Consider the following 14681-nt stretch of genomic DNA (forward strand, 5'->3'; position numbering starts at 1 on the left):
GTATACATAACTGATGCACTGTACCCTTATACTCCCATTTTTTCTCCATTATCTGTCGAATACAAAATATGTGATCAATATTTGATCTATTACGTCTAAAATCACACTGATTGTCCCCAATAATTTCATCTACATATGGAGTTAATCTTGTCAAAAGAATGTTGGAGGAAATTTTGTAGGATGTCAACAAGAGTGACATTCCTCGAAAGTTACTACAGTTAGTCTTGTCCTCCTTCTTAAAGATAGGTACGATTATGGTCTCCTCCCTTTGTTCTGGTAGAATTTCCTTTTCCCAAATAGCAAGTACAAGCTTGTAAATTTCGTTAGATAATGCGCTTTCATCCTCTTGATCGATACCTGGAGACTTATAATTTTTCAGATTTTCTATCGCAATTTCGACTCCAGGAAGTGTGAGTTCGGGTATAAAAGGCTCAACAGTTTGTATTTCAATTTCGTCCCGATCATTTCTATTTGACCTATGTATATTTAGTAATTGCCCAAAATAGTTTTTCCATCAGTTCAGGGTTGAATGAGAGTCTGCAAGCAAGTCACCATTCTCATCCTTGATCACGTTTACCCTTCTTAAAAGTATTTATTTCAGTCACTGACTTCACAGCATATGTTTAAGGTATTAACCTTTGCATTCCATGTTTAAAAGACGTATGAACGTTTTTGTTGGACTACGCTAACATCATCAGATACGACGTACACTTCAACAATATCAATAATCTCTACACAATCTCTACAAATACAAAACATATTTAGTGGCATGCAGAATAAAACATACTAAAAAATCAACATGGTTGTGATACACATTGACATTCTTGTATGACTGCCCTTATTGTCAATTAATTAAAATACACGTGTAAGTTACAAAATATATATGTTTGCAAGTCTTCACACATGAAATGATGAAGTAACATGATATAAGAAGAATAAAAAATAAAATATAAAACCAAGTAAATATGTATTATGAATGTGAAGAGTTGCAAATTACAGTATATAATTACATTTATTATATTCATATTTCTGTTTCCCAATAATGCACATATTTCAACCATTCAGAACGTGTGTATCATGGTTTGTGTCTCGTAATCATCATCATCATCATCATCATCATCATCATCATCATCATCATCATCATCTCTGTACGTCGACCCTTTTTCAGCAGATGTACGAATAATGCGGTTAGCTCTTCAATTTGAACTCACTGATTTACTATGTGATGTCAAATGAAAGCTAGATGCAAGGACTTGACAAATGTTGAACTTTCAAATCTTTGCCAAAAAATAAATATCCGAAGCTTCGTTCTTTCGCTGGCTCTGTTGAAGCCATGTTCGGTACAACTTACGTTTGTGAAAAATTATTTTCAACAATTAAAATAATGAAAACCAAATTTAGATCACGACTGACAGACAAATACCTTCGTGATCAATTACGACTGGCAGTAAGTGACATAATTCCTGATTTTGAAACTTTGTCGCAGAGACATTTTGAAGACAGTTAATTTTAGGTTGTGATATTGTTCATTTCTTTCTTCGTTACACGTACTAAACATTAGTTTGTAACCTTATACTGTATAAAATTATATTTAAGTGCTTGACGTAAGGAAAATGAAAATCCGTTAATAAGTCAGACAGTTGCTTTACTTCCTCAGGTAGCATAATTCGTAGAAATAAATACAAATAAAATGATGAGGTAACACAAATTCAATACACACAAATAGAAAAAATATAATGCACTTTCTTTTTTAACATATTTCAATATTAATCAAACACTCTAATATAATAATTTATTTATTTATTTATTTATTTATTTATTTATTTATTTATTTAGGATATTAACGTGTAAAACAACAGCACAAGGCCAATTACTGTTTAGCACAAGATACAAAACAAAACAAAACAAAACAACAAATGATGATGAGAATGAATGATATAAAATGGCAGTGAGATGAAATACAATAAATATAACAGTCTATAAGTAATATTATAAAGATATGCAATTGACAATATCACAACCTAAAATTAATAATAATAATAATAATAATAATAATAATAATAATAATAATGTGACTTTTAATTGAAACAGCAATGTGGTTTTTAATTCTAAACTTTAATAACACACCCGTCAACAATGGGTATTCCACTTAACACAGCAACACAGTATTCGATATTGCACTCCACAGACGACAATGACAATTCACGTGAATTATTGAGAAGACCAACAATGTACTCCTAAACTCAACTAATGTTCACAAAGCACTATGTACAACAAAACTGCCAGTTCTCAGTTCGTTCGCCTTGGCTAGTTCTTCTAGCTCACTCACTCAAGTCCACGGTGCACTTCGAACCTAAGACTTTCAGATAAAGTTCACTGCATGCCGAACCCAAGACTCCCGGACGCGTTGCTTCCGCCTGGACGCTGCCACAGTTATTCAAGTTCACTCACGTCGAACCCAAGACTCCCGGACGCGTTGCTTCCGCCTCGACGCTGCCACAGCTACTCAAGTTCACTCACGTCGAACCCAAGACCCCCGTGGACGCGTTGTTTCCGCCTGTCCGCTGCCACAGTTACTCAAGTTCACTCACGTCGAACCCAAGACTCCCGGACGCGTTGCTTCTGCCTGTCCGCTGCCACAGTTACTCAAGTTCACTCACGTCGAACCCAAGACTCCCGGACGCGTTGCTTCTGCCTGTCCGCTGCCACAGTTACTCAAGTTCACTCACGTCGAACCCAAGACTCCCGGACGCGTTGCTTCTGCCTGTCCGCTGCCACAGTTACTCAAGTTCACTCACGTCGAACCCAAGACTCCCGGACGCGTTGCTTCTGCCTGTACGCTGCCACAGTTACTCAAGTTCACTCACGTCGAACCCCGGTCTCGAAGGCTGGCTTCCCTGCCCTTTCGCTGCTGGTTCACTGACTAGCTGACCAAACTAAACTGGCTTTTACGGCCAGTTTGTTAGGTCACACATTCTCGTACCTTCGATTTTCGGGAACAATCTGTTGTGGATGTTTCGTTACAACAATCTGTCTCGAGACGTTTCTCCACTCTCCGCCGCAGTTCGCCTCCTACCTGTCTCACCCCGCACAGCGGCCAGCATAACGTTACAGAAAACCACAATTCAAGTCACACAAAGTTAGTGTGCACTCAATGTTGATTGCTTGACGGTTGTCAGCCCACTTTGAGGTCTGTAGATATAGAGGGAAAAATTGGATCGGTGTCGGGTAGAGTTCCCGGGTAGCTTAGTTGGTAGAGCGTTGGTACCTTTAATCAAAGGTCCCGGGTTCGATGCCCGGCCCCGGGAACAATTTTTCCCTCGAAATTATTCAAATAACTTTACAGGGAGTTATACCTGAAAGCTTGATTTGCATAATACACGTCACTGTACGTTTACAGAAAACCACAATTCAAGTCACACAGAGTTAGTGTGCACTCAATGTTGGTTGCTTGACGGTTGTCAGCCCACTTTGAGGTCTGTGGATATAGAGGGAAAAATTGAGGACTGTTTTTGCAAAACTTGCTAACTGAAAAAAACTAAATTTTACAGGGGTCCCAAAAAACTGAATGGAGATTAGTAGGTTATAGGTGCAACCATCACACTTTATTGACACAATACAATGAAGAGAAATAATTCAATTTTACTAAGATAACTTTAACATCGTGTAGAGGCCTGCTTTATGTTAACGAATCCACCAAAATCTCAATTTTGCAAATTTTGCAGTTAGCAAGTTTTGCAAAAACGGTCCTCAATTGGATCTGTGTCGGGTAGAGTTCCCGGGTAGCTCAGTTGGTAGAGCGTTGGTACGTTTAACCAAAGGTCCCTGGTTCGATCCCGGCCCCGGAACAATTTTTCCCTCGAAATTATTCAAGAGAGGTTGTGTTATATAATCATGCCCAGGGGCTTTTTTGCGGGTAATCTATTAATCGTGTTTCTAACTTCAGATGAAGTGGATAGTTTACATATTGGAGAAGTTGTAGCGGCTGGTCACTTCTAAAGTTGTATTATTATCTTCATTGCCATTAGGTTTAAATTGGCTTTCTAAAATTTTCGAAAATATCTCATTTTTATCATTCAGACTTGTAAGACATTGATTGTCATATTTTAGTGTTGGAATCTTTTCAGTTTCTTTAATAATTTACCTTGTTTTACGACATAGACTGCCATCCTTTCAATCTAAGGATTTTTACTGATTTTCAGTTGTCTCCCTGTATAATTCTTTTAGAGCTAATAATTTTAGTTCTTGTATAGCCTTATTATAATTTTCTTTATGAGGAGGATATTTTGTTCTTTGCCACAGTGCCCTTGCTGATCTTTTTATACATTGCAGCTGCAAGATATGTGGTGAATATACTGTTTTTCTTCTAATTCGATTAAAGTTTAAACTAATGTAAGAAGCCGTATTTGCAGCTGTTTTAATATTATTGGTAAGTGTGTCATACCTATACCTCTTTTATTTTTAGTGGAATCTTCACGTTAGTACAGATATCAAGAGAAGATACATATTCATTCCAGTTAAGAGAGTGTCTTATGAGCGTGTATTTATTATATTAATTAATTCATGTCCAGATTTAATAAGATTATTATAATGACGTGTATTAGGTAGAAAAAAGATCCCAATGAGTATAACCGAGTGAAGTGTTACGAGTTAGATGTAATGTAGAAAGACGGCATTATATGTATATAAATTTAATTAGCAAAATTAGAATGCTGAAAGGAACGTACTCGTAAATGTGGAACGAAGAGATGGTGTACATTTAAGATCAATAAGATGAAATTAACTGTTTGGAGTTAATAGCGAGAGTAGATGAGTTATTTGTTTAACAGGCTATCGGGATTGCATGCTAATTGTAGATATATGTAATAGAAAGTTATGGTGAAACCCGTATACATAAGTTGTGGTACACCATAACTAATATAAATGTTGATGACATCTATCTGTCTGTCTGTCCGTCCAACCATCGATCTATCCATCCATCCATCTATCCAACTATCCATCTATCTATTTATCAACCCATCTATCTATCTATCTATCTATCTATCTATCTATCTATCTATCTATCTATCTATCTATCTATCTATCTGTCTGTCTGTCTGTCTGTCTGTCTATCTATCTATCTATCTATCTATCTATCTATCTATCTATCTATCTACCTACCTACCTACCTACCTACCTACCTACCTACCTACCTACCTACCTACCTACCTACCTACCTACCTACCTACCTACCTACCTACCTACCTACCTACCTACCTACCTACCTACCTACCTACCTACCTACCTATCTATCTATCTATCTATCTATCTATCTATCTATCTATCTATCTATCTATCTATCTATCTATCTATCTATCTATCTATCTATCTTAATTAGGAATAGCTGCTGATAAAGTCAGAAGAACAGGTAAATGATCTGAACCCAATTGTATAACTCTTGCAACACTATAAAAATATTGAAATTTTTTACCAATAAAGAAATCAAGCAGGTCAGGCATATGTTCTGAATATGGATAATGTGTAGGTTCTATAGGTTGTGCTATTACAAAATTGATTTTAAAAATTTCATCATATAGCATAATGCCTCGGGGATTGGTTACGTTGGATCCCCATCTAGGATGTTTGCTTTAAAATCACCTCCTAATATGAATCTGAATTTCATTCCATGAACTATCCCCCAAATCAAAGTGGTCCGGAGCAGAATAAAATTAACCTATTTGATAGTCTGTATTATCAATTTTTATCCGTACTCTTGAAATTCGTACTTCATCCTCTAAAACTGGGGGAAGTTCGTTATAACACAAATCTGCTCTGATAATAATTATTGCAGATCCAACTTTCCTGCTTCCAGAGGGATGATCAGCTCTATATATCTTATATCTAGATATGAAGAAGTTTAGATTTGGGGCACGTTTAGTCTCAGTAATAAGCATTATGTCAATATGATACGTATTCAGGAAGAAAACTAATACATAGTATTTATTATTTAAACCTGGTAATTCCATGTGCTGATAATGAAACTTGTCTGCAGAGTGTTATTCATTTTGTAGTACTCTTGGGATTAATAAGTTCAATGAATTAACAAGAGGTTCAATTAGTGTGCACATCTGGTTTCTTAATCATATCAGGGAATAATGCATTATTCGCAATTAGACTGTTATCTACAGTACCTTGCTTGTTAACCTAAGATGCTGCAATACTTGAATATAGGGGGCGATTAGAAGATTCCCCGTGTATATCTGAAAATGGAGCATCTTGTGAGGAACCTTTTTTCAACTCTGGAAGGGAAGCTGAAGTTTTATCTAAAGATGATGTTGCTGGTGATGGTTGGGATCTGTATGGAATTGTCTGATGCCTAGTTGGTCCATTTTGTAGTCTTGTACGTTCAGAACAACCTCTGTAGTTGATTGGATGATTCCCTTTACAGTTTGTGCAAATGGGAGGAATGTTTTTTGGTTTATTACATTTCTCTGTAGAGTGAAGACCTTTACATGTCACACATCTTGCAGTCTGATTACAGAAGTTTCTTGTGTATCCAAATTGTTGGCATCGCATACATTGTACAATAGTTTTTCTTGGTTAAGGCGGCTCCACTTTCATTATTCCCCTATAAAGTCCGATTAAGCTGTATATTTCAGAATTTTTAGTATTGTGTTTTATATCTAGAGAAAATAGAGGTAATGGTAATTTGGTGATTGGATATCTAACCTGTAGCATCTGTATAGGTTCATAACCCAATTCTTTAAGTTCTGACATCATGAATTCTACATTACAACTGTGATGTAGTCCCCTGATGACTACACGGAAAGCTCTGTCATATTTTATCTGATATGTATGGAATTCAGCTTGATGTGGTTTAAATAATCAATTTCCTTTCTGTATCCATCTATGACATCCATATTTAGCTTCACTTTGTTATTTCTGATAGTTACATGTTGAAAACCGCTACAGTCCAGCTCATTAATCATAGAATTAGTATTCGGAATATTATGAATATAGATTGGTGGTGGTTTCTTTGGTGTAGATGTTTCCATTTGAATGTGATTTTATGACTCATGTTGGTCTCTTTCGTTCAATTGAAATGGGTGATTGCTATGGTCATTTAAATCTCAGACCAATTAACGCATTAGTATGATCGACCAATCTCATTCTTTAGCTAGCTTTTATAATTAGTTTTCGTATTAAAGTATAAACATTCCGTTGATAGTGGGGGAGGGGGGGAACTGCAACATTATCTGATTTTGTACAGCTTGTCAAACTTACCAAATTAATAAAATTGTGTTGTGGAAACAGAGTTTACAAGCATTTATAATCTTTTACTTGCGATTTACAAATTGTTAATAATGTAGGATTTTGTTAACATTGCGAAACAGGCCAAACTTCCTTACCTCAGACCTAGGCCGACGGGCTGCTCATGTTTTCCCACATCCAAAAGTTTCATCCGTATTCTCCTCTTCGTTTCTCTCCTCTTTCTTCATATTCTCATCCATTTCTTCTCCTCTTTATTTTCTTCTACTTCCTGCAACTCTCAGGTATTCTCTTCTCCTCTTCATTCCATCTCTCATCAATTTTCTTCTTTCCTTTCACCTACCTCCAATCAATTTCATTCTCATCTTCTTCCTACCCCTTATCTATTTTCTTCTTCTCATTCTTCTCCTAATCTTTTTTTCTTTAATCAATTTCCTTTCCATCTGCTCCCTACGTCTTATCCATTTTTCTTCTTCTCAGCCTTATTTTCTTCCTTCTGTCATCAAATTCCTTCTTACCTTCATCCTATTTCTTACTTATTTTCTTCTCTTCATCTCTCATAATTTCTTCTTCTTCTTCTTCTCCTTCTTCCTCCTTATCTCTAATCTGTTTTACAGTCCTCTGCTTCCTTCTACTTTTCGTCTTCATCAAGCATTTCTTCCTCTTTTATTCTTCTATTCTTCCTCCTATATTTCATCCATGTCTTCTTACTTCTCCTCATCATTCATTTTGTGCTTTTCCGATTCTTTTCCTTTCGTACCTCTCATATATGTCTCCTTCCCCGATTCCTTCTACTCTACATTTTTCCTTCTTTAGCTTTTTTACATCCTCCTCGTCTAAATTAACAAACTACGAAAGTTACTTGAAACTGAAGAACTTGCAGCCTAATTCAAGGGTTAAAAAAATCGTCATGTACAAACCAGTAAGTAAGAAGAATATCGAAGAGCTAGTAAAAGGTGCAAGAAAGGAAATATTGTGCTTGATCTTTAACTGGTGGGGGGCTATCAATTTCAAGGTGAATCAAAGATACAGAATGTCTAAACAAATTAATTACCCTTGGTATTGAAAACTGCACGTTTAAATTCTCTGTGACATGTGAGAATGAACAAAACTTAAACTCAGTTTAAGCGGGGAAAGATTTAAAACTAACATATGAAAGTTAAGCGATATCTGATGTTGCGGTGTCGGGATCGTTTTCAGTCATGTGGTTACCATCATCATTATCATAATTGCTTTCTAGTGATATGGTAAATCGATCTCAGATGTTGTCGATTAAATTACTAAATGACTAATTACTAGATCCATCACCGCAGCTCAGCGTTAATTACTTCGTGATATGACCGCACAGAAAGCAATATATTGCACGCTGCGAGAAGAGATGCAGCAGTACTAGTAATGAGTGGTGCTGATGCATAGCAGCAGAGAGGTAAAATGTTTTTGGAACATCTTGTCTATTCGAGTACAAAAAGAATTGCAAGAATTCAGTACCATATCAACAGGGACCTTTCAAATTTTTGGCTGAGAATTTTCCTGAAACTGCAGTAAAAATCAAAGCAAAATTATAATAAATAAGTGTAAGGAGAAGTAAATTTATAACTGAAAGTACACACAGTATGACTACTGGACACTTAAAGAATACTGTCCCTTAAAATATGTTAGATAAATACGCAGGAATAAAAACTGGAAGACGAAGAGAAATATGGAAAACATATTTTGGTTGCAATGAGCAACACTATTTAATGTATCGAGAAACAGAAAAAAAGAAGTAGAAATTCGAGTAGAAAGATCGTCAGATGTAATACACAACCAAACAAAGTATACTCTATTTTTTTTTTTTTCATGGAGTGCAGTTTCATATAAAGGACTTTGCCGTCAGACCTTCTACTGCCCCCTACTAATTGATTGTCGTAAATAAATGTCTTCCTTACTGTGACGGAAATCTTGTCTTCGCCTGTTAGTAACTAATCACAACCCTCGTTCAGAAGAATTGACAGGTTCCCCTCAAATGCACGTGGAGGCAGAGTTGCCGCATATTTTGCGAATTCCAAGAATCCCGTCACTCTCACTGTCTCATTTCGAAGGTCACCAGGATTATGGCAACTATGCAATGTTGAGACGAGGGGACAGGATGGAATTGTCAGAGGTGTTTGTGTAGGAAGTCATAAATCTGTAAAGGAGCCACCGAACTGCACTCCTCGAAATAAAATAAGGTATACGCAAATATTTGTATGTCAATATTTATATAAATGTGTTGGCTACTCTTAACATGAAATCATAAAAAGTGTAAAAATCTTCGTCAACTTGAAACTTACCTTAAATGGTTTCAGTATCCTCCTGAGCTCTCCAGACTCGTTAAGTTTCTCAATTGTTTCTGCATCCTGAAAAATGAAAAAACGCAATTAGATTTCATTTCCATTGCACAGAAGTAACTACGCGATGAATATACGGGGTTATTATTTTCAACTTTCTCTTTCTTAACGCTAGCAGATAATACAGCTATTTTCACTTCGCCACAAGTTATTAATCACTATACTGCAGATGTAGAGTTATCTCTTCAGCTGGCAATTCCTCACCGAACGGAATCGGATTTAGAACTCGAACTTGTCTTATAAGAATTGCAGAATTGCAACTGACAAAAGGACTGTGGAAAAGTTTGTCAGGAACTTTGAGGTGTATAATGAAAAAGAAACATGATGATGACAGGAATATATCAATGACGATGACGATGACGATGACGATGACGATGATGATGATGATGGTGATTATTATTATTATTATTATTATTATTATTATTATTATTATTATTATTATTATTATTATTATTGACGAATATAAACATTTTCATTTTAGCACTATTTTAATTCTCATGTCAAGCTACCATGGGTAACTACTAGAATATGTAAATGCAATTTTAACAGCAAGACTTTTAACACACAGCAATCATTTGTATCGAGTATGCTCTTAATTTACTTGTTTTCAACTTATATAACATATGGAACATAATATTTTCCACATGAAGAGTCAATAGCATATTGTCATTTTGTTTTCACATTTCATTCTGTGCTCAATATTTAACATTTATGATAAAATGCATTACCACAGGGTGATATTTTGACATATGTACATGTATTCCTCAACAGCATAATTTTTAAAACAGAGTAATCATTTAGCATCAAGCATGTTCATAACCTGCTAGTTTAATTTACGTATTATATGGAACACAATACTTCCACATGAATATTTAATAATATATGTAATTATTGCACGTCATAATTCCATTTGTGTCTAATCTTACCATTATGATATTGTTCATGTAAACAGCTGAGTCAGTGCACGTCTAATTATAATGTAACATTTATCTAGTCAAGTGGTAACATGTTTGCTTGTCCGAATATTACTTCATTTCACTTAATTTCGTAAATCAGTATTCAGTATGTATAACATGATACTTATGATTATCTGATGATGGCAAACAATTGCCGAAAACGTTAATCCAATCAATAAATGTGACATAGTTAATAATTAAGACTACACTTTACTTGATAAGCAAGAAGACGGACCCATTTAACCTATATTCACCGAATATGAAAATGCTCCTAGTGATAAGAAAATAACGAGGGAAGAAGAAGGTGATTATCGTGATTCACTATTTGGTGCAATCTATCAGTTCAGACACACAACACTTATTTCTGACGGACTTCGCGTTTAATGTTTCTCCGTCCCCCTGAAAGATCTGAAACTTTTTCAGACAGATTTCACCTGGACTCACGTCAACGGTACTACATTTTTCTGCATCTGAAGTTGAAATTAATAATGGCCAAATGAGCCAGATTATTCAACGCAGAAAACTGTCCAGTATTTGCTTGAGAAAAACACCCAGAAAAACCCTAGCCAGGCAATTTGTCCCAAACAGACATACTGTCACTACTTCATAGCTTTGGATATTATTTTTATGTTTAAAAATAATTATGATAATTACAGTGATTATAATAATAGGATAATGACTAAAGGATTATAATTTTATGAATGTAAGAAGAGCAAAAAAGAAAAAAGAAAGTAATTACCACGAAGACGATGATGATGATGATGATGATGATGATGATGATGATGTAACGATGACGATAAAAATTACCATGGCCATCAAGAGATAAGATAATGGGAAAACTAATATACGAACACGTTAATGGTAAGACGAAGTTCCTATTGATAATGAAGGCGATAAGGAGGACAGGAAAATATGTGTTCCACCCAATGGTGGCGTAAGATGATTGTGATGATGGTGATAAGGAGATGGTAAGAGAATAATTATAAAGTAGAGCTTGGGTGAAGATGTTGAATACGACATAAAAATGGTGATAATGGTAAGTTTATAATGATCAAAATATGAGGTTCTGAACATAATAATAATAATAATAATAATAATAATAATAATAATAATAATAATAATAATAATAATAATAATAGAGTTGTTTACAAATTATTTAGACTAATGTGTCGTGCACCCTCCAGGCTCGCAGGTTAGACTTCAGCCCTTTCCACATATTCCTCCTGAAGAGCTACGCATCAATGCTACCGCTCTGGTAGGTTTCATATGGCCGCACTGTACCATTCTCTTGCGTGTCACGCACCCAGGCTCTGACAACTGCTTGTAGGGCGTTATTGTCAGAAATTCTGACACCACGTAGGAGCTTCTTCATTTCACTGAGGAGGGTGAAGTCGCAGGGTGCAAGGTCTAGTGAGTATGGAGAATGTGCCGAGACAGTGAACCCCAGTGACCTCAACTCTTTCTGGGTCTGTTGACTCGTATGCAGACGAGCATCATGAAGCAACAGGACATTCTTGGAAGTCTGGTGAGTACGGAGGATGTGTCACACAGTAAACCCAGTGATCTCAATTTGTTCTGAGTATGTTGGCTTGCATGCGGAGAGCATTGACATGAAGCAACAGGACCTTCTTGGCCCACTTGCCCTTGCGATACTGCTATACCCGGCGACGCAACTTCTTTAGAGAGCCACAACACATGTTTCTGTTGATCGTGGTTTTCGGCGGAAGCCAATCCACCATCAGGATGCCATTTTTGTGCCACAAGACCGTTGTCATCTGCTTTACACAGGACCTAGTGTACCGGAACGTTTTTGGTGCAGGACTGCCCTTATACTTGCATTGCTCCGTACTCACCAGACCTCGCACCCAGCAACTTCTTCCTCTTCAGTGAAATGAATAAGCTCCTACGTTGTGTCTGATTTCCTGACAATAACGCCCTACAAGCAGCTGTCAGAGCCTGGGTGCGTGACACCCAAGAGAATGGTACAGTGCCGCCATAAGGAAGCTACCGGATCGGTGGTAACGATGCATAGCTCTTGAGGGAGAATTTGTGAAGTGTAACTTGGGAGCCTGGACCATCTACGACACGGCAAATGTAATTACTCTAAATCACTCGTAAACAATTCTCGTAATAATAGATCATAATATGAAGATGGTAAATATATTATTCGAATTAGTTTGTAGAGAACAAAAATATTTATTTGTGAATCGTTTGGAATATAATTATTGCATTGTTGTCTCGAGATCATGCCTCATGGGATGAAGAAGCATTTATTTTAGTACGAGTAATGAACGACTCTCACTCTGAGAGAGGAACATAGGTTAAGGGTGTTTGAGAATAAGGTGCTTAGGAAAATATTTGGGGCTAAGCGGGATGAAGTTACAGGAGAATGGAGAAAGTTACACAACGCAGAACTGCACGCATTGTATTCTTCACCTGACATAATTAGGAACATTAAATCCAGACGTTTGAGATGGGCAGGGCATGTAGCACGTATGGGCGAATCCAGAAATGCATATAGAGTGTTAGTTGGGAGACCGGAGGGAAAAAGACCTTTGGGGAGGCCGAGACGTAGATGGGAGGATAATATTAAAATGTATTTGAGAGAGGTGGGATATGATGATAGAGACTGGATTAATCTTGCACAGGATAGGGACCGATAGCGGACTTATGTGAGGGCGGCAATGAACCTTCGGGTTCCTTAAAAGCCATTTGTAAGTAAGTAAGTACGAGTAATGAACGAGAATGCTGCGCTTGTTAAATGTAAATGTGATGAATGTACAGACAGAAATATTGTTAATTTAACATACCTAAAGTACTTAAGTGTGGTATTCATTTTTAAATGATCCAGTTCTCTGTAATGATACATTCGTTACAATTTCATACAACCCTAGATCATATATGTAACAGATAGATAGGCTTTATAGGCTTTGACGTTAACAACTTTTGTCAGGTTTACTACGCTGCCATCTAGTTGTTACATAAGGAGTCACGTCATAATTCCGATTTGAATTGCATTAGCGACTGTACTGCCATCTCGTGTTCGTTTACGGCGGACGGTTGGCGATCCTGGCGGTTGTTCTCTTCAAAGTGCTGCCGATTTTAACATAGCGATGAGTTATCTATACAACTCACTGGTGTCCTATTGATGTGTGGATCACCCTGTTCTATAAAAGTGGCAGTCGGTCTGAGTAAGCCACATCTTGATATTTTCGACGACAGCAATAACAGAGATAAGCTGCTTTCGGAATCCTTTTAGAATTCACGAACTAGATCTAGTTCAATAGATCAACATTTTAAAATTGTGGTATGGGAGTTAGCATTACCATGCTGTAGAAGAATACGTTCTTGGTCAAATGAGTACAATCTGAAACTCACCTTCAATAATTGTTCAATAGAGGTCTATTTATCCTGTACGAGTACATCTACAAGCATCCTCAAGGTTCGGGAGAACCCGGTCTTCACATGTCTTTCAAACAAACGTCTGTAGTATAACTTACACGTCTAAGTCCCTCACTTCAAGTGCTGATATCGACCGTCTGTGCCCCATATCGTATTTTGAATTTTGCTAGTGAATTTGATTCTATAGTATATTTAGAAGCTCCATTAAGCATTGCTGTCTGTCTCGAACGAAAATCGTTTATTTACTTCAATATGATCGAGTTATATCATCTCAAGGAGAGAATGTATTTCGGTAGGAAAATTAAATCAAAATTATTTTGAAAGTCAAGTTTCAGGCATTAAAATGGTGAGCATTATGCCTACTTTCAGAGCGACCCTTGAAAAGTACTCACGTAAAATAGACTGCTTAATTATCCATGTGATTGAAGTCAAGATCAACGTTTGTCTTATCGAGTGAAGTAGGCTAACAGAGATTACAAGTAATAATAACAACACGGCATCGTTATGATATCTACCAAACTGTAACACTCGATGCAAACAAAAGAACACGGAAAAGCGGTAAGTGCGCGTCTTTGTCATTAAAATAGAGCGCAGCTCCCACACGACTGTGATGCAAGATCCGCTGCATATTGATAAGATAGATAGTGCCAATTAATTCTGAAAACAGCTGACAATCTCCTTGAAACGCGCGTCTGCTATCTTGATG

At 36.6% G+C, this 14681-nt stretch overlaps 1 protein-coding gene and 1 non-coding gene across 3 annotated transcripts in view; one reads left to right on the forward strand and one right to left on the reverse strand.

Annotated features, from left to right (window-relative positions):
* Positions 1 to 14681, reverse strand: part of LOC138710223 (uncharacterized) — a 481621-nt gene that overhangs the window by 15164 nt on the left and 451776 nt on the right. For both annotated transcript variants that reach the window (XR_011335182.1, XM_069840883.1), the window contains exon 3: positions 9561 to 9626. Coding sequence is in view for 1 of the 2 variants with exons in the window: in XM_069840883.1 (XP_069696984.1) it covers positions 9561 to 9626 (66 nt within the window). In the remaining variant the exon portion in view is untranslated. The remainder of the gene's footprint in view (positions 1 to 9560; positions 9627 to 14681) is intronic.
* TRNAK-UUU (transfer RNA lysine (anticodon UUU)) lies at positions 3236 to 3309 on the forward strand. Its single transcript has one exon. It is a non-coding gene; the product is annotated as a tRNA-Lys (tRNA).

Source organism: Periplaneta americana, chromosome 12 (genome assembly GCF_040183065.1).
Source record: "Periplaneta americana isolate PAMFEO1 chromosome 12, P.americana_PAMFEO1_priV1, whole genome shotgun sequence".
NCBI classification, from domain to species: domain Eukaryota; kingdom Metazoa; phylum Arthropoda; class Insecta; order Blattodea; family Blattidae; genus Periplaneta; species Periplaneta americana.